At 39.2% G+C, this 27,121-nt stretch overlaps 2 protein-coding genes across 15 annotated transcripts in view; one reads left to right on the forward strand and one right to left on the reverse strand.

The window, feature by feature from the left end:
* The window catches only part of RUNX2 (RUNX family transcription factor 2), a gene marked incomplete at its 5' end in the record, with an annotated part of 232,070 nt that extends 220,771 nt beyond the window's left edge, over positions 1-11,299 (reverse strand). For 2 of the 9 annotated variants that reach the window (XM_080997416.1, XM_080997411.1), the window contains 2 exons: positions 10,435-10,557; positions 10,773-11,298. In XM_080997416.1, the coding sequence (XP_080853542.1) occupies positions 10,435-10,492 (58 nt within the window). Of the gene's footprint in view, positions 1-10,434; positions 10,558-10,772 lie in introns of all 9 variants that reach the window. The other 7 variants (XM_080997409.1, XM_080997407.1, XM_080997414.1 and 4 more) reach the window with 6 other exon arrangements.
* The window catches only part of SUPT3H (SPT3 homolog, SAGA and STAGA complex component), a gene marked incomplete at its 5' end in the record, with an annotated part of 301,070 nt that overhangs the window by 44,262 nt on the left and 229,687 nt on the right, over positions 1-27,121 (forward strand). The gene's annotated exons all lie outside the window — the stretch shown is intronic.

A 27,121-nucleotide genomic window follows, 5' to 3' on the forward strand; every position in this document is an offset into this window, starting at 1 on the left:
TGTGTAGAAATAGCATTTGGTGGATTACTTTCCTGTGTCTGTCCATGAAGCTAAATGTAGGCTTAAAAATTGTGAAAACTTGTTTTATCAACTTATTGGAAAAGTGAACATAATCTTGAAGTGCGGGGTGTGTGTGTCTTATTCTATGAGATCTTTTTTCTTTTTTAATTTAGACTTCTCAAAGGTGTATCATATTATAAATACATTAGAAATGTTTTACTCGGAGGATATGTAGCATTCCTGCAAAGGTTAAATCAATAAAAATGATTTCGCCACATTCCTGAGCATGGCTAGAACAGGTAGCCTGTTGTTTAAGGTACCCTTGAGTTTTTGGATCGCATCATTATGGTGCAGCAGAAAGGGTTTGCTCAAGGCGTGTTACTGTATGCAGAAACCCTGTATTTCTTCTGGACTGAAAATATCAGATCACACAGGCAACTAACAACATTATCTTCAAACCTTGCATAGATGTATGTAAATTGTACTGTGCTTGCTATAAGTTGAATAGGAATGTTAGCATCCAAGAGGATGAAGATGCTTCAGTAGTTGATAAGAACCAGGTATGTGAAGGAGAGAAAGGGGATGGGGGCAGGAGGAGAAGCGAAAAAAGAATATTTTAAAACATTTTAGAGATGGTGTGAATCCTGGAAACAGATTTTGTTGCATTTTATCACAGCCAGAAAGCTACTAATCGATTCAATTATTTTTCATCTTTTGCCTGAGTAAATATAACTGCCATTCATCAGCAGTTTGTCTAGTATGTCTTGTGAGCTCTGTAAATGGTGTTTACATTTTTACTGACTTGTTTTTCTGTAATATGCAGGGAGTATTAAGGCAGTATTGACACATTTCCTTTGTGTTGTATTGAGTGACTGCAGCGTTTGTCTGCTGTCATACAGTTACGTACATTTATTCAGATCATACCACTATATATTGTGTTATAGCCAGATCATAATTCATTGATTACTGCCTCGATTGTACTAGTGTTTTACAACTGACCCTCTCTTTCCCCCTTCCATCTCTTTAAAAATCCTTCTACATTTTAGGCTCGCATATTTTAAAAGTAAGTGTGCTAAAGTTGAAGGAGGCGGAGAAAAATTAATTGGAGTTGCTCTTTAGATGCATATGGAAAAGAAAAGTAAAAGAGAAAATAGTACTTTGCAAGCTTTGAATAAGCCACTAAAATATCTGTTTCTAAAAGGAAAGTCAAGGGATAACTTTATTCAGAATTGGAATGTTTCATCCATGTAAGCATAGAGAACTATCAGTCTCTGTGTGTGCACTGCAAATTTGCCTTAAAATAAACAGGGAATTAATGCTATCACAGACCAACCTTATGCATGTTTACTCAGAAGTAAGACCCACTGAATTAATGGGGAAGGATCTGTAGGATTGCAGGCTCGGTCGAACGTTTACCAAAAATATATTTAATACTTCTTTGTTTGTACCATTAGAAATGAGTGAATGAAAAATGTTTTATATACAGTACACAAACTTAAGTTACTCTTCTCATTATGCAGAACATCATTAGAAAATCTGTTTCATGTATTATTTTTATAACAGACACAGCGGCACTTTTTACAGGAAATTATTATTGCAATGATTCATATGTTCAGGTTTTGCGAACAATTTATGTAACTTTCTAAAATAAGCACTTCTTTGACTGGATTAATCAGTCACTTTAATTTACAATTCCTTATGGATTTTTGGAGTCTGAAAACTGAGCTTTTTTTGGTTTAATATTCCCTTCTTTGCTAAATAACTGTATGAAGCATGTTTTAAATAATAAAATGTCAATAAACATCCCTGCTTGTCTTGGGTTTTTTATGTTTCTAATTTTGCAGTTTAGGGTTAGATAGGAAAAGTTTACAGGGTCACTGTGATATGATCTAGATGACAACAACAGCAACAACAACAAATTCTGTATGCCATCCTGAACTCTGAATTCACTGAATAGGAGTGAATTTGAAAGAAGTGAAATGAACTGAGAGCCCGTCATTGAAAACTCCTCCGGGAGGAAGAGGAGGGAAGCCAGGCTCCCTGGTGAGGCCTGGTCATTTTGAAGAAGGCCGTCACTCTTGCAATGGCTGCAGCTCTTGAGGCAAAAGGTCCTTTGAATGGAATCCTAATATTGCTTGCAGCAAAGCTGGGAAGCTATAGGATCCTTTTGTAAATATAATTTAGTGAAATTTTACTTCAGGGAAGCAAATAGCACTGATTAGTTGGGGAAATAAATACAGGGCCAACACTTGCTACCTGTGTGTCTCACAAGGCTGCTTTTATGTCCACATTGTGCATTGTTGACCTTCTGTTTCTCCAGTGCTTCACAGCGCTGCCCTAGGAAGAAGCAGTCTTGGAGTGCTTCTCCGATTATTCTGTGTATCATGAAAAGGAGTTTCTCAGAAGAAAGGACACTTGGAGAACTTTTTGCTGCAACATGTATTCTAAATGAATAAATTATTGTTTGGTGCAGCATATTTATAGATCATTTCATTGTTGTGCACTTGAAGGCAGCAGAATGCTTTTCTTACCATTTCCCAGTTAGATACTGAAAAGCCTGTACTCTTCAAAATGGTTGTTTCTAAACATCAGCCCAACTGCAAGTATTTCATGGTGCAATCCAGGACCTGGGTACTCATCGGTAGGTCCAATTGAATTTAATGGGGCTTATTCCCAGGTAAGTAAGTGCAGAATTGCTGCCTAATATTCAACTTTGGTTATGTTTGCATCTCTGGTTTCTATACCAACCGAGATAATTGCAACCGTGATAACACCATTAAAGGTTTAGTGCAGTCTTACAGTTCTTCACACAAGAACATTCCCTTTATAGGTGAAGAAACAGAAGTGTAATAACCTATTGTCTTTTGACTAAAAATAAATGAGTTATGTAGCATTTTGTGTAAACTCCTTCGTTACCATTGAGTTTAATTATCATTACTTTACAAGATTCCTATAACGTATTCTCAAGAAAATAAATCCTAACCAGGTAGCACAGCATTGCAATTATTAACAATTTCCTGGAAAAACAAAATGAAGTGCACTTTTTTGTTTAATCTATAGACCTTTTTTAAAAAACAACAACAAAACTTGGGGAATAGTAGCTTCCTACGTCACACACAGAGTGAATGCAAGTTCTTGGTATGCCCAAAAGAGCTTTTTGGGTTGCATCCTAAGATTAAGGATCCTTCAGTGATTTGCTTATTTTTTACTGAAAGTCCCAGGGTGGTTTGCTATAGCCTCCAAGTGAACTACTAGAACAGGACTGTGATGATGTGGGTCCTTTGGGCCAGAAGCACCTGACACAGCAACCTTGGGCCCGGGCTTTGCTGGTGCCAGATTTGCTGACCACTCAGGAACTCGACACACGCTGCCTCAAATTCCACGAAAAAAGGGAGTACAGAAATAGTGAAATGAAATAAACTTACTTAGCAACATTGCTGTGTGTTTGTAGGTGCAAAAATAAATGTTGAATATGGATCCCATAATAAAGATTATTGTTCTAGTAAAATATGCCAAATTTACTTATTGAGAGCCTTTTTCCTTTCCTAGTGCCTGGAGGGACCTAGGGTTGGTTCCATAACATTGCATATGTATATATTTCGTATAAGTATCCCCTCAGCTTACATGTAAAGCATGGCGGTTAATTTTATTTGGCACACAAAGGCTTCAAAATAACTGGTGTTAGTATTACTGATAGTCTAACCTGTCCTTTTTCTGTAGTGTGTTCCTAAGTGCACTCTTAGTAATTGTGTGCATGGCTTTCATGAAGTGATTTAAATACAGAATGTCAGATCATAAGGAGATAAATAAATAATATTACTTTATGTTTTGAATAAATATGGAAGAAATGACTGTGTACATTTCCAGTCTTGCAGGCAATAGCCTTTTTGCAAGATGCTTTCCAAATAATTTTAGGAGGAAAAATAATTAAATATATTGTGTGTACAAAAAGCCACTTGCTCAGGGATCCTCAATACATTTTATTTGGAAACCAGTATCATTGGTTATATGAAATTGCTTTCAGGTTACTGTTCCTAATCAGTTGGGCTGCCTTCCAAGGAATGCATTTTAGCTTGGCGTGTTTAGCAATGCGCCTAAACCTATGAGTTGGGGGGTGGTAAATCCCATTGATTTCAAATGGGAAAGCGCTTGGAAGTGTGCGTTTATGATTATGGCCCATGATGCAGCCCATGTCTATATCAAAAATACACAGCAACAAATTCATTATGTTTGAATGTCTGCCAAAACATATTTGGCACAGGTGTTTTTTTTTTTTTTACTTTAACACGTTGAAAGTTAAAAGCTATTTTTAATTCTAAAAGTTTCTGACTTTAATTGTTGTATCACATCTAAAAAACAGACAGCAGAGGAAATAATAGTTTTAAGCTTCACTTAAAATAATTAAGATTAATTTTTTCAATTATGATAAAACATTTTTTGACAAACTTGAAAATACATAAAACTTAATTTAAAAGTGCAATGTGGATAAACTTATGTTGAGAGAGGACTGAGATTCTTCATCTGACACAATGGACAAGTAATTCTTAGTTTTAGAAAGAGTGAGTTTAGATAAAATTGAAAATATCTTTGGTACTTTTCTCATACACAGATCAAATTGGAAAACTAGATTTTGTAGCATAACTATTTTAAACATATCATTTAACCTAAAGAAATCCTGCCATTTCCCCATGAATTGGAAATTACTCTCTCATAGTAAGTTAATCGTCAGAGGTCCGTACAAAGTTGCTCTTTCTTTCCCATCCCCCTTCTCCAAATCTCCAGGGCAAGTTTGTAACAAAATAGGAATCTAATAGCTACAGGTTGAAGCCCAGAGCAGCGGTTGGAGGATGACATAGTATTCTCTTTTGGGGGTGTCTGGTGTGCGTGTAGGAAACATGCAGGAATAATGGATACTTCTTGTAGGGATGGTGTTAAAGCAGCTTTATGCTGCAGTAACTATTGTGTAAAAACCTATTTTTACTGATGCCGATCTTTAAAATGTTACTCTTCGTGTGCATGTGTGGGAGCTCTCTGCTAGAGTCCAGCGCAGTAGCTTCTGTGGGCTTAACAACAGAACTCTCTCACACTAGGTTGTTCTTTTCTTTTCTTATGCTGTTAGGGTATTATTTTAATTTTCTGTTGATGTTTGATGTTATAAACTACCTTGAGTCTTCCTTATGATGGGGTAAAAATCCGTTAAATAAATTAAATTGTGACCACTATTACTAATGGCTTGTTCATGAAAGGAAATGTCATTAGTCTAAAAACAAAACACCTGAGAGACAGTAAATAATGAGCTTCAGGTGGAGGGAATAAGGATGGAGACGCAACTTGGGGGCTGCAGTCAAAGAACAAGTCATCCATTGAACTCCCAGGGATTGTGGAGAATGGCAGCCCTGCTCAGTGGTATAATTCAGATGGAACTGGCACAGCTTTGTAACCAGAGACTGAGAGCGAGAGTCTCTCAAAAATTATGTGGCTTTCTCTTATCTGTGGACAAAAGCCTGTGGTTACAGAAAAGCCTGACATTTTTGGAGGAAAAAACTTACTGGAGAAAATGTGTTTCCTGATTTGTCCTTATAACCAGGACCTCAGTCACCATACACATGAAAGTAAGTCACAGCTTGTCTAATTAAACACCCAAGTAAGTCTGCATAGGATTGCACCCCAATACATACTTTTCAAAAAGTCTAATTGGGAGTATTAAAACAAAAATCCTGAGAAGAATATGCATGTTTGAAGAAGAATACTTGGCATTGGTGTTTTTTTTACATTAAAAATAACTGCCCTGGGAAAGTTGGATCTCCAGAAGCTTAAAACGTGACAGGTTTACCTTTCCAATTCTGCTGTTACCTTGAACGTCCTCAGTAACCTGTGGCCCTGCAGCTGTTGTTAGATTACAACATGCTGAAGGGGCTGCTGGGAGTTGGAGTCTTAACAACCTCTGGAGGGCCACAGACACCCCCCCCCCCGCTATAGGGCATAGCAAACGGGCTGGTTATTGTAATGCTTTAATAATTATGCATATTCAATGAATTCTCTTAATTATGCAATATCACCTGCAATAGCCAAAGTAGGATTTTCCTGGATACCAATAGCAAGAATATTATTTCTGTGATTCCATATCGTGATTATTAGCGAAGCTTGGAAAGGGAGAGGTTACAATACAGTATGTCTAGTGCCTATAAAACCTTGTCCTCAACAGTTCCTTCAGGATGCTTTTCATTGCCTTAAAAAAAAATCCCCACGCCGGCAAAGCATTAGGAATTATGTATGCAGTTAAGGTAATTTGACACATGTAGCCTGAAAATTTTAAAATGAAATTGAGCCTTTTATGCTGCAAACTGAAACACACTTTCTAGTGGGTCTGCTCCAGGGAACACAGTGGGAATTGGGTTAACATTCATAGGGTTGTGCTGTTAAAAATGTGAATAAAATACTCCATCCCACTGAAGAAACAAAACTGAAATATTGTGCTAAATGCATGCTGTAACAACATTATTAGACCACCCCCTATGAAATCACAGTGCATATCAGGATTTCCAGTGATACTGTAGGGGTGGCAGAGTCTTTTAAATATTTCTGGTCGGCTAGCTAACACAGCCTACCAGCTTTGACGTTTGTCCATTTTATAAAGGAATTTGAGGTGTTACCCCTCCTTTGACTTCAGTTTTCAAGTATGCACTGGTGCATCATTAATCATAGGAAATGCAAAAATAAATAATATAGTTCCCTTGGATTTTTCATGTGAATACTTACCTTTTCCCTTTCCCCCCTTTTTTGTATATACAGTTGAGGTATTTTGATAACCCCTAACCTTTACTTCAACAAGGAGGTACAGTATAAAAATATTACCACAGTCTTCATATGAGCAGCTCTCTCTAAGAAAACCTCCAGATGAATATTTATTGGGAGGGGGGAGCAAATGTTTCTATACAGACTGACTTAGCTGAGCCTCATTTCTATATTTTAGACCACCAGTGTATAAAATTAAAAGCACATGGATTTTGAATCACTAGAAAAGGTTTGTAATTGATTAGCGCTGTATGAAAGTACTGGGGTAGAGTAAGTTTTGATTTGTGAATGGTTCTATTCAATAAAGATTAATCCTGTATGCCTGATAAAATCTTAGTCTCTCCTGTGAATTAGCTTTTTTCACTTGTTTATTTAACTGTCAAATATTTTGGTGGGTTGTTTTTTTTTTATAAACTAACTGGAACATTTCTCTTCTTTACGAATTTTACATCAGATTGCACTATAAGGAAACTACCAATGCTCATGGAATCATTAAATCAATTCATTTTGTTGCTTATACCGTATTTCAAATCTCTGTACATGAAAAAAAAATGACGGCCTGTATGGATGCAGAAGGAGATGAGGCTTCATTGTTAAATGCCTCCCCCACCTTCCCCCACCCAGATCTCTTGGGTATACTATATGCCATATGCAGACTTCATTTCACAGTAACTAGGTAGGGGATTTTAAAATACTAGAATGGCTATATTTCCCTTAAATTGCCTGAAGTTTGCATCTGAAAGTACTGTTTTATTTCAAGTATAGCAACACATTCAGGTGCCTACTGTCTGTTGGGAAAGCATGAATAGTAATCAGTGGTAACTCATCGTTTTTCGTTTTTCAGGGAATATGTAACTTTCGAAGGAATCATTATATAACACTTGAAAAGTAAATAAACTGGTGATTTATTTTTATTTACATATAAGCAGCATGTTGTGCATGCTGACAGATGAGTTGTAAATTGTGAGCATACTCTGGCAGGAAATTTCTGCAGCACAAGCCCCATTGAAAGGAATGGGAGCTGCTCAAGAGCACTAGTGTGCTCCATTCATTTGAATGAATCCCAGGGTATAGGCCGCCACAGATGTAGGATATATTTACTACTGCTGCTACATGTACAATAAAGTAACAAGCTCTTAATTTAAGATAATATAACCCGAGGCCAAAACATTGCCTTTACATAAGATGATTATGTGGAATATTTCTAGCATAGGATGCAGTTACTGGCATAGTCAGACATGACACCTGACAGCATGTTTTAATGGTTGCATGGAACTGCCATCAGTTGCAAACGGAGGAAATCGGATGCTTCCTTTCTATCCTCAATATCATTTTGGGTTCATTCTATAACTGATAGCTGATAATTAGGCTGATGAGGAAATGGTGGCCGATTGGAACAGCCCAGAAGGAAATATTGTGGAACTGAATGCAGCAAGAATAATGAAGGGCCACCAGATGATGATACAGATTCCCGGAGGTGTGAATCATAATAATTCTGGAATGCATATCTGCTGCCTATATTTCTCCTTTAAAAGACAGCAAGTTAAACAGAAACAAATAGTGTTCTCCTGTCTAAGCATTGTGCCTATCAAATCACCGGGAGGAGTTAATATCTTTCCCCCTAAATAGAATGCTTATTGCTTGTTCCTGTGTGTGCTTGGCCAGCCTTATTGGAATGCGGTGCATGGGGAAGGATGTTTTGCTCGTGTCCCCAGACCTTCCAGGTAGTTTAAAGATCCACCCAAATTAGGGGAATTAAGTAGCCAGCCCTACATGTTATGAAAACTTTAGCCAACTATATTTCTTGTAATCTCATTTGGGATGTTAAAAGCAGAAGAAAGTTCACATATATGTGTTTCCTGTTATAAACACTGGGATAATGTGGTCTGGCTACACTTGCGCTGTGCTTCATTAAGGCAGAGGTTTGGGTGAGAAGAAAAAACCTTGCCGCTTTTAAAAGCCTCAGGTTTTTCTGTTGCTATATTTTAGCATGCTGGCTATCTAATTACAGTGTAACTCAGTGTGACGAACTTCCAGAAAGTAGGGTTCTGAAGCATAGGACTATGTAATGCATCAGATGTGTTTGTATATTAGAAATGAAGTTGGTCCCTGTGTTGCATGAGCAGAAGAAGCCGTGCTTCATGTCTGATTGTGCTCACAGATGGCAGTGGATTCATGGGCTTCAGCAAGAGCCGCTTGGAATAATGTGTAAAGTAGGAGGGGGAAAGGGAACTCCAACCACCAGCCAGCAGATACAAGGCAGCTCAACGTGCCTTTCCAGTAGGAATCAGGGTGGTGCTTTTTTCTTCTTTGAAGGAGCAAGGAAATTCATTTGCTTACAACCCAACATAGTTTTGAACTAAAATGGACAACGTTAAGAAACTACTGTAAGTGATTTGCATTTCCCACCTCAGTTATGTTATTGCTGTTGTTTAGACACTTTTGGACAGGTAGTTTTGTAGCATTTCAAAGGAGGCAAAATATCTCTGATCACTGGTCAAAGGACGACAAATGGCCTTTGAGATTGGGCAGTGTTTTACTGCATCTTTGAAAGCTAAATCTCAGCTGCACTATAAACTCGGTAGTTTCCCAGCTTCCTTGCTATATTATATATTTTTTTAAATAAATAAAAGTGGCCATTTTTATTTCATATGGTATTTATGTATGTACTGACATAATTTCAAAAACAGATCTTAGACAGGAAATTCAAAGGGCTGTTAGAGGTGCTGTTTTACAGCTTGAGAACTTTCTTCATGTTTTGACATTCACATAGGTGGACTATATCTGCCGATTAAACTTATTATCCCAAGATGATATTTTAAGATGTCTACTTTAACAGGCCTGCTTTGCAGAGCTTCTTTAAACATATTACTACTGTTGTAGAATCAGACTCAGCTGCTGCATCCTTGTTCTCTTTTGCTACTTCCTAGTTTTGATGCCAAGGGGTTTATTAGCTTGTATGCATGCTTATTTAGAACAGCATAATTGAGTCCTTGTAACCTGATGCATTTGTAAAATTGTTTTCTTATGTAGGGGAAAAAACACAACTCTACAGAAACTAATACTAAATATATTCGGTTCTATATACACAAGTTGGAAAAGACTATGACCTTGGAAGTAAGTTTCAATTAAAAACAGTAAGATTTACATACACTTAGAGCAAAAAATTGAGATGCCAGCTAGTATGTGTGTGAATGAAAAATTATATGGCTATTTTTCCTTGCCTTAATAATTTTCGTATGATATTGAGTACTGTGGAAATCAACCCCAATAGCCTGCTGCAATGACTTTTGTGACATTAGAACTCCCAGAGAGCTGGCTCCTTTCTTCTAGGTCCCATGGTTAGCATATTTGCTCTAAATTCTGAATTCTGATTTTACTGCTTGGTCCATATACACAATGCATAGTGAATCACAGAAAGGTGAGCACACCTGCTATCTGAGCAATAGTGGGTACAGTAAAGTATATTAACTCCCAACTGTGCTTCCCATTTAAAAAAATAAAAATTAAGTATGTTGCCATCATGTTTATTTTCACTTCATTCAAATAGTGGTTTTAAAGAACAAGGTAAAATGTAAACAGCAAACCATTTGTGGCAATCAGTAATATTTTGTAATATGTGAAAAAACCAGCACTTACCCCAGAAGAAGTTTTGCTGACAAGGTGTCACTGAGCTGAAGAGACTGTTCGATGCCATTGTTTCCCCCTCCCCTCACACAGCTTGTGTTATCTTCTGGTGCAAATACTGCTTGAAGCCTTATACTGAAATCACAAACCATAGCCAAACTTTGTTTCAGTTTTATAGCATGCATGGAGTACATAGGTTCTATACTTTTCTCCTCTTATCAAAAAATTCTGAAACGCTGGTAAGATGTGAAAAGCAAAGCAAGGAATGAAAAAAAGAGAAGAGAAAGAAAATAAGCAAATATTTGACAGATCTACTATTACTGAATAGACTGTGGTTTGAGAGCACTTACTGACTCTGTTGGTCTCGGTGGCTGCTGGTGACCTGTTGAGATTAACCATTTAAAAACCAAAGGCTTCTTGCTGCGTCCTTCTGGAGAAAGTTTGCACCGCACTTGTGGTTCTGTGGTTGTTTGTGAGGCGAATGAAGCATTCACACAATCCAAAAAAGCAAAAGCTTTTAAAACTCCTTTTTTTTGCAAGCACTGTTACTGGAGAGACAGAATCATGTGGTTTGTGACATCATAGTAGTCAAGTAAAGTGGGACTGCCCAACACTGTGGCTTTTCCTTTCCTCCCCCCTTTTAAAGTTTGACAAAAGCCCCGTGGTAAGGCCCTTCCTGGCATCCAGAAGGATATAGCTTTTTAATTTTTGTGACTCATGAGGATTTGGAGAGCATACAAAATGCTGAAAGAGCATAAACTTCTGTGCCGTTTAAAGCATATGGACAGCAGAACTTCATTTATACTCTCCCAAGTTTCCCTGCCTGTTTCTCTCTCTCTCTCTCTCTCTCTCTCTCTCTCTCTCTCTCCCTCCCTCCCTCTCCCCCCACCCCCTTCCTTATTGTGTCTGTGGAGAAGTATACCAGAATTGGCACAAATGTCTGTGTGAAATTCTGAACAACAGTGATGATTTACAATAATTTACATCTTTGGATTGTATCACGATCTTTGGGTCTGCTTCATATTTGCTGGTTCGCTGGATTCCCTTCTGTTTTTCTTTTTCTTCTTGTCTTCCTCTGCTTGTGAATCTGTAACTCATTGTAAGAAACTTTACCTTTCCTCAAGTTCTACCAGCAGACTGCTTACTGGGGGCTGTGTTTTTGGGGCTATAATTGGCTGTCACTGAAGTGTTAGTCTGGGGATTCCTTTGCAAACCTTAAATCATGTCTGTCTAGGTTACGTGCTCCCAAGGCTAGTTGGCAGCTTTATGTAATGAACATTAAGTGCAATTATATGTCAGCCTTTTCTGTTTTGTAGAGATCCTGTCATCTGCATATTGTGACTTACACATTTTAAAGCAGAGACAGGGAGGATGCAATATATGAGATATTTGATACAACTTGTGATAGTAGTTAAAGGGAAATGTACTTAATGCATTTGAGAGAAAAGGAGCAGTGCTTGCTTTTCCAAAAGGAATTTCTCTTAACAGATATCGGCAGTCAATGGGAATGCTTGCTTTGAAAGTGAGCACAGATCTGGTACATATGCTCAGGGTGGGCACTTAGGCATGCACCTTTCATATGGTCTCTTTAGATGTGTCAAAATACAGTCGCCTACCAGAAACTTCAGCTATGCTAGTGCGCATAGTTAAAATGAATGTGGTGTTCTGGGTGTAATTTGGGCTTCAAAAAAAAAATAAAAAAAAATTGCAGGATGCTGTGCACACTACAGAATAACATGCAGAGACACTAGCATGGTGGTGTTTTGATTTGCTCATTTGTGTTAAGAACAAAATTGGAAACATCTTTGAGAAACTGTATGTTCCCTGGCCTTGTTCATTTGTTTTTATAGCTTATTTTGTTAAAAATGGTCACAGGCTATTGATAGTTTATTTCCATAGATTTAGCAGCATTATTGGAGGATTGAGCTAATTGTGGCAAAATACTGAGTGGTGTCCACTTTCTAAGTGTTTTCTAACATTTGGCTGTGACATTTCTCAGATGCATAATATTTGGCATCCTTTCTGTTCCACTTGTTCTCTAAACAGGATAGCAACTGGAAATGCCAGACAGGAAAGTGATGCTGGGGGTGAAGTGGGCTTGTAAAATTACATGGGGTGGGGGTGATAATGGATCAGGGAGAGCGAAGGGGGGGGCGGGGCAAAAACAGGACACCTTGGAGGGAGGAAACATATATTAGATTGTAAACATCTTAAGTTGACCATAATTTATTACGTATATTTATGCACATCTTTACTTTTCCTCTCTGTTTTTAGAATGAGGTACATTGAATTGTTCTTGGCTTGCCTGTGTGCTTATGGCAATCTCTTACCTCCCCTCTTAAGACCATCATCTAATGCCTGAATTAGCTTGCATAAAGAAAGTCAAATCATTTGAATTGTGACACAATCAAATGAAGTAATAGAAAAATAATATAAACGATGTAAAAGATATGTACTTGTTACTGCTCGAGCCCATGCATGGTTACTTGGAAGTAAGCCACACTAAATGTGCCCAGGATTTCATTCTTTACCCTGCAATCCTAAACATGGCTGTTCAGAAGCAGGGCCCATTGAATTCAATGGTGTTTATTCCTAGGTAAGTGTGTATAGGATTGCAGACATAGTAAGCAGATTTTATTTGTGAGCATAAATTGTGAGTGTTGCTTTGATTGAGATTTTTGATAAAGTTGTAGCTAAGCTATATCCTGACTTATTAATGAAATCCGCAGTTCTCACAACAACCTGACTATATAATTTTTTAAAAACTTGCATTATATAATTGCGCATCAATACGAGTGCCGCTGTTTATGTCACTTCAGTGTATTTCTTCATATTTCTTTCTGTATACTTTGCCTAATGTTATGGCTTTGAAAATTCGTGCTCCCCCCCCTCCCGCTGATGATACTGCCCTATTGAGTTGACTTTCTCCATAGTCTTTGCTGAGGGAGGCAAGATGGGTGTAAACATAACAAAAAAATCACCTTTGTGCTACTGTGTAATTGAAATATGTATTTCAGTGTACTTTTTGCAGTTGTATTTTTCATTCATTTGTTGTATGAATGGATTCCTTATTTGCTTTCATCAAATCAATAACTATGCTGAATAAAATTTTATAAGAGCAATGGCAAATTATCTGTTGCACTTAGATATAAGCACTACTTTATGATTTGTCTCATCAAAAATGGCTTATGCTTCTTGGAAAGGAAGAATGAGACACATCAATATGTAGGAAAAAAAACTTCACAATTCAGCTCATTTTTATTTTTAAAAGAGCTTTTCAGTGATAAATATATAATTTTATTTCCAAAGTAGAAATACTTGTGAACCATCATCAGTGATAGTTTCATTGTTTCATTCAGAAATCATCATGAATGATTGCCTCTCTAAGAACTCAGAGAAATTCCAGAAATTTCTGGTGCAACTTAGTAGCAGCAACTGCAAACATGGGCTTTTTGGTATCTCTTTTTTTCTTAAAAATTAAATATTCATTTTTATTAATTGAATTGGCCTGTTGGTGTGTTTGACCATAAACGGAGGCATGTGGCAGACGGGCAGAATGGAAACAGCACTCATCCTGTGTAACCTGCCTTCCAGCAGGTAGAGGAGTCGGGGGGGGGGATCATCTGCCACCTGGTGCTAAAAGCAAATGCAGAAGAGTGGCCTGTGCAACTGGATTTGCTGTTTTGCTATGAAATCATGAACAAGTTGACTGTTTGCCACTTATATAGCCACTTGAACCACAAAATGTTCAAAATTTGGAAAACCTGTAATCTTCACTTTTTGCATGGTGTTTAAACGTTCTCGTGTGTTCACTTTAAACAGTGTGTGTGTTGTAAATGGTATGTTTAAAAAGTTTATTTGTCCCAAAGAAGTTTGTTTTTATAACAAGTTTAGACAGTTTTTTGGGCTACTTATCCTTGTTTTAATATCATATAGACGATGATTCCAGTTTTGCCACAATAAGTAACAGAGACACAAACTAGCAGACATGACTGTTTAAGTTCAGACTCCATCAGAGTTGACTGTTTAAAGGCATCAAATGACTTTATCGCTTTTCTTTGTACTCTAGCATTCTCAGCAAATGAAACTTTTTATCTTATAATTGTCTCTTCTTAATTTATTTAGCATACTGCTTCAAGTTGTAATGTATAATTATAGTATTTCAGCATTTTGCATCAACATGTTTCTGCCGGGACTTGAACTGACAATTGTGGAATAGATTAGATATTGCCAACGGTGTGTTTGTCACAGGGAAAATAATACTTTCAGCCCAAATACAAGACAACTAACTGGAGTACTTCTGTTATGATTAGTTGCCTAAATCAATGGTGGCTGATAAGAGCTCCCTCTGCCTTTGAAGGTGTTCTGTGCATTCAAGGAATCTTAGGACATTTTCTCTCCTGAGAGTGCTCTTTCATTCCCCTTACTTTTTCATTTCCCTTTCTGCTTACATATTGAATAGCCTAGCACCACTAAAAGGTTTCAGAAGCTGGATGAAATGTAAATTTTTAGAATTTCTCTCTAGTGTAAGTAAGTATATTGACAGGGGCTTGGGTTTTTTTTTGTTTTTGTTTTTTGCTGTGCATTCTTTTCTTGTTATTTTTATCATATTTGTATCCTTCCAAGGAACTTAGGGTGGCATAAACTGAATTTTCCAATGATTTTTATCATTGCAACAGCACTGTGGGATGTTATGGTGAGAGTTATTGACTGGCCCAATAGCACCCATTGAGCTTCATGGCTGCCAAAGGGATTTGAACCTGTCTGTCTCTGGTCAGTGCACAATATTTTTTGAACACCATTGCAGTGACATCCTTACTGCATCACATTAACAATTTGGCATTAAAGATTAGTTAAAATGGGCATCCCTAAAATAGATCAAGGTCTCATTCAAGCAGCAGTCCTTTTGAAAATTATTGGGGGGAAATGCTGCCTCCTCTCCTAGTTTGACCCCTGGTCTGTTGAGCTCAGTATTGCCTACTCTGGCAGGCAGCCGCTTTCGAGGGATCCAGGCAGGAGTTTCTCCCTGCTCTGCCTGGAGATGGTGGGGGTTGAACCCGGGACCTGCTGCTGAGCCTGGGCTCTTCCACGGCTCCTCCTCTCCCCGGCCGTAGGCCATCCATTGGCAAGTGCAGAATGGATGGGAGCCCAGTCTGTTCTTTCCCCTCCAACTTGACTGCTCTTTGGGGGAAATTGGAGATAGTATGGGGCAATTTTTGTCCCCTCGTTGGAGGAAGGCTTGAGATCTTTTCTCCCCCTTTTGATATGCTCTAAAGTATAGCTGAGTCTGGGAGGAGGAATGCCTCCATAAAGCTTCAAATCTGCAAATTTTCTATCCTTGGAATCATGTTTTTTGTTCCTACATCAGAAGGACAGGATGTGAGAATGGGCTCTTAGCTCATCCAGCTGCACATACCTAGAGGCCATTAAGACGTGCTGCTCACCTTGTGTCAGTCAGATGCAGGACCAGGCTGAGAAGGAAAACTCTCTCTGCCTCCTCTTATATTGGGGATGTGACTGGGAGACAGCTTGTGTAATCTGCTAGATCCTCTGGAATCCTCTGGAGAGAGGGACTTCTGAGGAAGCCTCCAAGTTCCTGTGTCCTACTAGGCTGTGGTCAGCAACTCTGACATCTGCTTCCTCAAGACTCTTGGCTCCCCAGCTGAAACTCAGGAGTTGAGGCTGGGGAAAATGTCCAGCTTCTCCTGTGTTTTCCTTGGCTGCAGCATAAGTGGGGCATTCACCCTCACATCATTTCCCAAAGGAAAGGAGCCATTCTTATGAACTTTCCAGCTACTGGAAGAGAGAGCAACAGTTTGGCTTCTGAAAAGCGCAAGTGAGACATGTGAGGATTGTAACCTTAATTTGCAAGGAGCACTTCTTTTCTATTAACCTGATGTTTCAGAGACAGAGTTTATTATTAGATGGCAAACATTTTAACCCTTACTGCCAGACCTGCTGCATGTGGTGCAGCTTGCTGTGTGGTTTGTGCTGAGCCATTTTCTCATCTCACAGGCTCACTGTGAAAATCATTCTGCATGCTAAATGTGCACTAGAAATGGTGGCATGCTAAATGTGCACATTTTCTTGTCATTGTTCTTACAAATTAATGCATTTTTCTGTGTGATTATTTTTCAGGATTTGTAGACTGTGTTAACATAGATTTTTATTCAAATACAGTCCTACTGGAAGCAGTTAGTTGGTTCAGGCCACTATCTTTTTTGCTTTATCCTCCAGTCTTATTTTTCTTTCAGACAGAAAATAAAGTCAACTTTGCACAAAATATGGGAAACTTTTCTCTCATAACAGTTGAGGATGTGGCTAGGTTAAAGCAGGAAACTGCTACCCACAATGCAATGTTACTTACACTACCACTTAATAAAATTTATTTCAAACATGCTACTGACAAAACCAAAGAAAAATAATATCCAAACTATGCTAGTTACTACTCTAAATATATCTTGGGAAAAGTGAAAGTAATCTCTGGAGCCTTTTAGCTCAGTGGATAGACTACTGCCAATAATTAAAGTACAGGAGTTTTCTCAGAAACTGGCAGACTGAACTATTTTTAGATAACCGTGTCCCTAGAAAATTGGGCAACCCTCTTAACGTTCTCTATGAGCATTGTACTAATTGCTGGGTGGAGAAGGAGGTATGTGATGGCTTATGGATATTTACATATAATTTGAATTTGCTTTTTCAATCTATGTTTGCATTGTTTTTTGATTTGGTACTTGGAATTTATTTTCTTTTGCCATAGTCTCAGTTCCCCAACATCTTCAGTCCTGAACAGGTTAATGTTTGAACATTTTGGCCAGTTTGTGTTCTGACATGGGATTTTTTGTGTTTTGTGTTTATGTTCAGAAGGAAGATTAAAACATCCACTTTTCTTTTTTCACCCCCTGCCCCAATAATCCTCTCTAACCCTGCCATCATCTGATTCTACTAGCAGATATTTTTTAATAAGATAGTTGATGCAAGAAGTGTCTTCATGTCTGTTAGTGATGCCTCCAAAAGTAATGTTCCAGTGTAATCTCTGTGAATCAATGTGAAGTTACAAAGATGATAATTATAGAACTGGCATGGTTTTTCTGCATAAATTTGTGTGCACGTTAAGGGTGATTCTCTTAAGGAAGAATTTTGAAGTGTTTCTTCTATAGTTAAGAGGTCTTATCAAGAACAGCTGCTGCTGTTCTGTGGATCACACCCATGGACGCATGGTGGTCTGCTGCACAACGTTCTTCAGCTTTGACAGGTGAGACAGAGACTCTCCAGTGCCACTGCTTTTGGATGACTCTAGCTGTGGTTGGAGAAAGTGCATCATGCCAAAATATATGGGTAAGACCACACACAGTCTTTAAAATAGTCATTGTAAGCTTATTTTTAGGCAATATGGTTCTTGACAGTTCTTTAAGTTGCATGCCAGTTTCACTGCTGCTTATAGATTTTTTTCATTTATTATAGTAATTGCAATTGCAGATTTCAATCTGCGTTTGTAAATCTACCTCACAGCATTTGCACAGGGGAAAAATACAAGCTAATTCCTTTAAAGCCTTGATAGAGATTCAGGTTGAAATATTATAGCTGAACGTTCATGTTACCCATAGTTTTCTGTCAGGGATTTAACGCTGAAGCCCTTCCTTGCAGAGGTGTAGTTAAGCAATAAACATTTGTTCCTGGCTTCAGATTTATACTTGTTCCAGATGCTTCAAGTGTATTGTAAAAGATGCATAGTTAGGACACAGACATGAAATCTGTTCAATAGAATTAATAGAAATCATTTTTAAGTGTTCTAATGGTAGATACTGTAGTATCACAAGAAACTCCTTTTGAATTGCCTATGGCATATTGAGACTATGGCTTGACAGCTGATACATGTTCTACCTGTAGATGTACTGGCAGACAGAATTTATTCTACCCCCCCCCAAAAAAAACCCCGCACCCCATAATACAATGATTTAAATGTCCCAGGGACGTTTAATAAGATTTTGAGATGTGGGTAGCAGAAACTACTATCCATAACTGTCAATTAACAATTGTGAATGTGTAACTGATTTTTTCCCTTCACTTGTAGTTCTGAAATGATTATTGGCATCTGAATAATCAGCAAGTGGTTACTTACCAGTCAAACACTCATTTTTTTCAAAAAAGTATAAATGTTGGGGATGCTTTGTGAATAATGTATCAATGTGAATTATTCAACTAGTAGAAAAAGGAGATGGGGGCACAAAATCATTTGACTATAATGAAAACGGTTGTTGGGAGAGGAAGAGATTAATTTCAGTTTTTTGCTTGGACAGTTTTGCTCATTAATCTGGAAAGGCAGACGTCTAAAAGATTTTAAATTTTAGCAAAACAAGTAATTATATGTTTTGCCTTATGCTATCACTAATTGTTCTGCTAATTGTTACAAGGCAGTAGGAGCACTGGTTTGATATTCCTCGTCTGTTTCATTAAGCAGGACTACACTTGAGTTTCACATTCAATCAGCAGTTAAGTTTGCTCAAGGCACCTTCTGCCCTCCTCCACAGAGGAATCGGTCAACCCTTTCTGAAAGGGGTTTGTGGTCAATAGCAGACTCTTGAAGCCAGTTCTCAATTTGGGAATTATCTGTCTGGGTGATTCTCAGATTGGAGCAACTCATTTCAAAGGGCTTGATGCTGTCACTAAAGAAGCACCATTTAGTATCCCAGTTGCTGGGAATCACATGTGGACAAAATGGCTCTCGTTTCCTGCTTCCAGGCTTCCCACAGGCATCTGGTCAGTCACTGCCAGAACAGGATACTGGACCAGATGGGCCATTGATCTGATCCAGGATGCTTGTCTTATGCTCTTCTCTGCCCCAAACAGTTCTGTTTTCCCATTCCCAGTTCTAGGCCAGCGGGATGGGTGGATGGATCCGCCCCGTGAATCGAAGGCAGGCAGCAGCCTTTTGGGAGGTAGAGATCCAGCATGCAGTTCTGCTTCTGCCTTAGATCAAAGTGCAGCCAATAGCCATGTTTAAAGATGCAAGGTGCATTTTATTTCTCAACTAAAGTATTAATTGCCCTGGACTGCAATAAATTTTTAGCAATTTCCTCACCCCTAAGCTTTCTGTCTACTAGATGCAAAATTCCAGAGACCTCTGCAAGCTCCCATTTCTTGATGGTGGGACCACCTGGAAGCAACAGAATAAAAAAATGAAGGCAAGACAGTGAAGCTGTGAGAAAGAGAAGCAAATCACAAAGGAGAGAATTCTAACATTCACTGCAGGGAAAAAAAATCTGTAAATCCAACTGGGTTAAATGGGGCTTACTCTTGGCCAGCCTCAGAGAATCAAAAAATGTATTTGCAGTGGAATGAGGCAGAAGAAGAATGAACTAAATATCTTTGTATCTAAAAGGGGACCTGAGATAAGCAGTTCCATGTTAGCAATATTACTTAGTTTTGAGGTCTCCAAGACAATGTAAATAGGAAACCAGGAATGCAAATAGCCAATGAAGTAAAGATGGCTGCTAGTGCCCTGTGATCAACTAAGGAGGAGGAGGAGGAGCAGAATGTCATTTTCCACGTTGCACTAAAGGGAATGCATAAATTGATGGATGTGCACTCCCCCTTTCTGTGCTCAAAAATGTGAATAGAATATTTAGTGAATCACTAGTTCTTTCTGCCAGCAGTCTTCAAATAGAATAATATAAGAATCAAAGGATTAGGGTGAAGTAGTTTCCACACCTTTTTCAAAACAAAGATCATCTTGGTCTAAAAACTGAACCCTTTGCTCTAAGAAAGCCAACATTAAAACAATGACTACTACCTAGAGAACAGGCAGTTTTGGACCTCAGTTATTTTACTTTCTACACATAACAAATTTATTAAATGATCAGCTGAGGTGGCAGAGGGGCCACTCTTTGTGGAATTAATGAGTACTAAATATTAGCAATTTAAAAAGAAGAGGCTATCTCGAGTATAACAGATACTATTACATTTAGACAAGCCTCCAAGCCACATGTATAACAGGGAAATGAGTGCTTTATTTTTTGGTGGTACTCAACGGTGCACAGTCCTGGCACCTTCCCCCCCCCCCCCAAATTCTGCGATGTCTGCAACAGGGCAAGGCTTTGCAGGTGCCCTGGCGCAGGTGCCTGGCTGTAGCACATGTGCACTGCCTTCCCGCCCTTTCGCTGGTGGTGGCGGCAGGCAGGGCCCAGAGGTTTTGGTGGGTGTGGAAGGAGAGGGGGGAGGCCAGGAGGGGGAGGGGTGGGAGTGGCCTCTGTGAGCCTGTGCTTGCGTGGCTGAGGGGTGTTGCGGGCGCAGTGTGGCATGGCCACTGTGAGGGGACAGGACGTGGCGGGCAGCAGACATTTTGGGGGTGGTCCCACAATGCACCCCCAGGTGAGTACCGGCACTTTCTGTTTTTTGTTTTTTTAAAGAGGCACTGCTTCAGATCAATACTGCCTCTGGACATTTGGAGAAGTATCCAATACCTATACAGTTTATAAATTGAGAGAATTGTCAAAAGAAATATTGACACAAGCATATCTCATGCTTCATTGATTGTCAGAGATTTATAGGAGTAGTTCAGATTAATGTCAGAAGAGTAATCAATAGAGCAGTGATCCACCAGCAGTTGTCAAACTCTCCCAGCAAAAGGACTTTGACTGGGAAGGGTGATATTTGAGATCCTAAAGTATGCTTTTTAACACATTTTGAACCACACCTTTCAAATAACAGAGGGGTTCTACTTCTCCATATGATACTGCAAGCAAAACTTAAACTATGCAAAATATTGAAGAAAAAAGGACCGCGTTCAACAAAGCAATTTAATAAATTGCAATAATATAACTGAAGCAGTTGCAGTAGATAAAAATTATTAAAATTGACAATAAACTCAAGCAAGCAAGTAGAAAGCCTCTCTGATCCGTTTTCAAAGTATTGGCTAGGTAGTGGAAGACAGGAGCTGGCCCTCCTCCCGAGGAAGAGAGTCTTTCAGTTCAGGTGGGGCCAAAGAGAAGGCACGCTTGCAGGCTCCACTCAGCAGTCATCAGCCCAGTGAGTCAGTGCGGATTGCAGGAGGGCACAATCTTTTAGGTAGCTATGGCCTGGGAATCTAGAGCTTTAAAGGTAATCACCAGAATCTTGAATTGTGCCTGGAAACAAATTAGTAACCAGTGCAACCATTGTAACACGGGGGCAGAACACTCCTGCTACCACATACCTATCAACACCCTTGCCTTTTTGAGCAAATGAAGTTTCCAGAAGTTTTTCACAGACATACCCATGATACAGTAATTCAAGCTAGATGCATCTAAGGCCTGTGTCATTCTCTCTCTTTTTACTTCAATAAGTGTAAAAAAGTCATTTTGCCTTTTTAAGTTGTCTTAAGCATTCTCAGGCATTTTAGGTCATTTGTTGTTTCTTTGTTGATTTACATGATCTTTTACTTATTAAAATAGGCTAAATATCATTTTGTTACTTTGTGGTACCAAATTTTGTTTAGGGTGGGTTTGCTGCTGCCCTGGAGCAGAATTGTTTATATATTCATTTCAAGAAAAATGATACCAGGCTTTTGAAAAATGAAACACTTGTAAAAGTTTGTGGCATCTCTACAAGTTAAACATATATTGATGAAAGCACTATGAAGAATACCTAATTTGGATACACTTCAGACAAATTACAAAGAAATCACTGAGGGTTTTGGATTGTGGGCAGGAAGAGAAAGGTTGGTAGTTTAGCATTCAGTTTTATCCCCCACCCCCTGTTCCGTCTAAAGAGCTTCGGCAAATGACTTCTGTTTACAAGTTATACTTTTTCTGGCATTGGTGGAAGATGATATTCTACTTGCTTGTATATATGAATGCAGTGGTTTGTTTTCTTAACTGTGTTTGGAATATTCTTTGTACCTGAGGTGTCAGTATTAATTCTGTTGCATGAATAGAAATGGTTATGTTCAAGTATTATAGTTTTGGTTTCATAAAATACTTTATAGCACCCCAATGTGCTGTCCTGAACGTGGGCTGTATTTTTGCATTTCAAACAATAAGAAGAATTGACTTTATTTGACTACATCACTTTAGACTGCAGGGGTAGAAACAAATATTTGAATGCTTTCCGGCAAGAACACCCCCCCCCTTTATTATTAAGGGAAGGCCTCTGCCTAGTCTTCTTCCAACAAGCTGTTTCTCTGTATCAAGGATGGGAGACTCACCCCCTCCAGATGTTGGACTTCCAACCCCTTATCATCCACAGCTTGCATGGCCAAAGGTCAGAGATGATGAGAGTTGTAGTCCCCCAGCATCTGGAGGGTCTCAGGTTCCCTCTCCTGCTCAGGGACATTCTAGTAATGTGGGAATATTCCCGCTCACACCTGCAGCCTCAGGAGCACAGGCTAGGGAAAGCTTTACCTCTTGATTCTGCTGATTTATGTAAACTGAGTAAGAGGACTGTGCCCATGTCATTCTGTCACATCTGATTTCCTTCATTCTAGCTCTTGTACTTTATATACACGTCTGTTAAATCCAGCAAATTTAACCTCAATGAAACAGGTGAAAATGGACAAACTAGAAGATTTAAACTCATGCAGATGAAATGTTTAGCTCTTATTTTGCCATACGTTTTGCACACGATGTATATGTTTCTGAAATGCTTCCTATTACTTGAAAGGACAGTGCAGGCGGCTCAGTTTTCCCTGGCGGAGAGAGTTCATCAGCAGCTAGTTTGATCCTCTCTAGGGGCTCTTCCATAATTTGGCATTGTCTGAAGGTTAAAGAAATTTTTTTATTTGATCTTTGTAATCCGGAAGTGAAGTCATTCCCTCCTTTCTGCCGCAGGCTTCCAAAAACGCCTTGACTTTTCTTCATCTTTCCCAGCTGATGAAGTCTTCTCTGCTCCAGTCCTTTGTCTGTGCTTCACAAGTTTCTTCACATTCTAGATTTCACCCCCCCGCCGCCGCCCCCACCAGGTCTCTCCTACTGTGTAAGCTTGTAAGCAGATGTCTTGCAGGGTATGAAGTGTCACTTTAATTCTGTTTACTAAACTTTGCCTATAGACCCTTTCAAAGTGTAGTCACAGATCTAATTTTGTGCTGTGCATTCATTCCTGTTTATTGCCCTATAAAAAGCACCGCTTTGAAAAGCGCTTAGAAGTCTTTTTGAATGCAAGACATTTTGACTGAGATCAACATTTCGTTGTTAACAGCTGTGATTCTGTAAGCTACTGTTAGTGGTTTCTAGAAGCTAATTTGTCAGCTAGCTGGCACACTGAGCTCATTTGCCAAAATTAGGGCTTGTCATCTGCCCCATCATAATTTATGAACAGGGTTGGGAGAGAAATTTGTTTTGCTTGCATTTTTATCTGGACACACCAAATTTGCACTTATTGAACTAATATATGAACTGAAGCACACCTCTCATGCTGAATTCTGTGACATAGTTCTCCAACCAAAGGATGCGCAGAAAATGCATATGTTAGTGAAACTTGCATACAAAATTGTGTATATTGTGAAAATGATGCACATGAATGCATTTTATTATGGAAAATTGCTTGCAAAAATGCATTTACGAGGCAGAATTGCATAACAAAACGAGTACATTGGGGAAAATGTGCACAAAATGTACAAGAAATGATAAAAAAATCACAAACATAGGCAAAAATGAGAAGTGGAGAGAAATGTAAATGTAAAGATGTATCCATCCCTATTTGTTGAAAGGACAGAGTCATCTGCAAGTAATTCCCCGCCTTCAAACTTATTTTATTCATTTTTCACAAAACCAAACCATAAACATTACATTGTGTCCAGTGTTGCAGCTTGCATTACGTATTTGCTGCAACTAAACAATACAAGAGTGCTCTTTAGACAAATCAACTCTTTAGATAACTTAGATAGCTAGATAGCTGGGAAGAGAGTTCGGGATTCTTATTCTTATTTAAATATAAATTGTGTGTCGTTGTTTTTCAATTTGATCCATTTACATGGTTTTGTATTTATTGTGGTATTTTATGCATTGTGACTTGCTGTTACTTTTATTGATTATAGTTTAGTAATTATTTATTATAATTGTTAATGTTTATTTACTGATTTTTTATTTTATTGTGTACTATTATATTCTAATGGATTATTGAATATTTATTCAATATACGTTGTTTATTTCAAATCTGTGTTTTTATTATTTTTTATGACTTTTTCATATTGGATCAGATTGTTATATGGTGTGTGATCTTTGTTATATATTTTGTTGTTTATATTTTTAGTGAAGTGGGAGGGACTGGTGCTGATACTATCTGGGGAAAAATACGAGAATCTCAGTACTATTGATGTTTTTTATTACTGCAATGTGTCCAAGTAGGCTTAGGTTAATATGCTTCAGATTTTTTTAGATCCTATTGCATGCTTTACAAATATTTTATTGTTCCGTCGGCCTAACTGTTTAATATAAGATGTGAGAGTTAGTCCTAGATATTTTCAGCCGCCATGAGCTATGGCTAAGCGCAGGTTAAAGGTAAAGGGACCCCTGACCATTAGGTCCAATCGTGGCCGACTCTGGGGTTGCAGCGCTCATTTCGCTTTATAGGCCGAGGGAGCCAGCGTACAGCTTCCAGGTCATGTGGCCAGCATGACTACGGCGCTTCTGGCGAACCAGAGCAGCGCACGGAAATGCCGTTTACCTTCCCGCCGGAGCTGTACCTATTTATCTACTTGCACTTTGATGTGCTTTCAAACTGCTAGGTTGGCAGGAGCAGGGGCCAAACAACGCATTTGAACCGCCGACCTTCTGATCGGCAAGTCCTAGGCTCTGTGGTTTAACCCACAGCACCACCCGCGTCCCATAAGCGCAGGTTAAGGTAAAGGGTTAAGGGAACCCTGACCATTAGGTCCAGTCATGACCGACTCTGGGGTTGCGCGCTCATCTCGCTCTATAGGCTGAGGGAGCCGGCGTATGTCCACAGACAGCTTCCGGGTCATGTGGCCGCTTCTGGTGAACCAGAGCAGTACACGGAAACGCCGTTTACCTTCCCGCCGGAGTGGTACCTATTTATCTCCTTGCACTTTGACATGCTTTCAGACTGCTAGGTTGGCAGGAGCAGGGACCAAGCAATGGGAGCTCACCCCGTCACGGGGATTCGAACTGCCGACCTTCTGATCGGCAAGTCCTAGGCTCTGTGGCTTAACCCACTGCGCCACCCGCGTCCCGCTAAGCGCATGTTAGAGAGAAGCTAATTGCAACCCTCTGTGTTCAGAATGACCAGAAGTGTTGTTGATTTGAAATAATTAATTTGAAAACCTGTCATTTTGTGGAATATGTCAAGTTGTTCCCATATATAGGGCAGGGCGTCCTGGGGGTGCCAAAGGATCAGGAGTGTGTCATCTGCAAACATGTTCGCTTGGTGTTCTACACCCCTTTTACTGAAGTGTTCCCACAACATTTTGCTACAAGCACCTCTGTAGCCACTGCAAACAGCAGCAGGGATAGAGGGCAGCCTTGATGTCTACCTCAAAGCAGGTCAGTTACCGGGAAATCAAAGCCATTAACCAAAATGACAGCTTGAGATGTAGAATAAAATTGTTGGATTAAGTGTAAAAATTTGGAGCCAAATTGCAACTTGAAAAGTAGACATTTAAAAATGACCAGTTCACTCTATCAAAGTGGACCAGATGCCTTCCATTTGTGAAGCTCATTGACTGTATTCATGGCTGTTCTGATTGAGTTGGCAATGATATATTGCCCAATAAATATATTAAGACTGTTCAACATTATTGCTGAGAATAACTTTGCATTGACATTAATGAGCACGATCAGTCTGTAGGACTGATCTTGTTGGGTCTTTACCTGGTTTCAGTGGTAGAACGAGCATAGATGTAGGCCAAGTTTGGGGCACAGAGCATCTTTCTAGAATAGAATTGCATAGTTTAGTCAACCATGGGGAAAGTTCCTTTTAAAAATAACTAAATTGTTTTATAGAATTCCCCAGTGATACAGCTCGGATGTCATGGACTGGCTGGATGCAAAGGAATGATGGGTGGCACCAGCTGGGAACCCCCATGGGAAGAAGGCTCAGAGCTAGGGGAGTGGTGGTAGGATGATGATGATGATGATGAGTGGTCAGAGGGAGAAGGAGCAAACTGGGGGGAGGGAGAGGTGTCAGAACCTGAAGAGGTAACAGGGTTTAGTGAGCAGGAAGAGGCTGTGGCAGAGAGCAGTTCAGACCCTGAGACTGAAGCGTTGCCATCTGTGAAAGGTTGAAGGAAATGCATCTGAGGTCTGAGGATGAAATGGATCGCAGGTCTTCTAAGGAGCCTGTTGGTCTAAAAATATCAGGCCAGGGAAAGAAAAGGCCTCTTGGTTCAAATTATTTTAGCTGGACATTGCTGTGTTACACTGGCAGTAACAGTGTAAAAACAACCTTGCAGGCCAGTGGTACAGAAAAAGTATGTGCAGGGATTTCACTGATTTTTGGCATTTATATGCTACCCAACTAACCATATCCTCTAAGTCACTTATAAATTTAAAAGATTAAAGTACAAATATAGTCAATAAGATTAAGATTTTCATTCTGTTGAGCTGGTCTTGGATGCTGGCATCTGCCTCTTCTGAGATCATCACCTCTCCTTTGTCCAGCCTGCCTTTCGGTCTTGTCCTCCACAATTTCTTTTCTCCAAACTTTATCGCTGCCCCTTTATTCCAGTTGGGGGGGGGGGGAAATAAAGGCAGTTTAAAGTGGACTG

Source organism: Podarcis pityusensis (genome assembly GCF_964106645.2).
Source record: "Podarcis pityusensis genome assembly, chromosome: 3".
NCBI classification, from domain to species: domain Eukaryota; kingdom Metazoa; phylum Chordata; class Lepidosauria; order Squamata; family Lacertidae; genus Podarcis; species Podarcis pityusensis.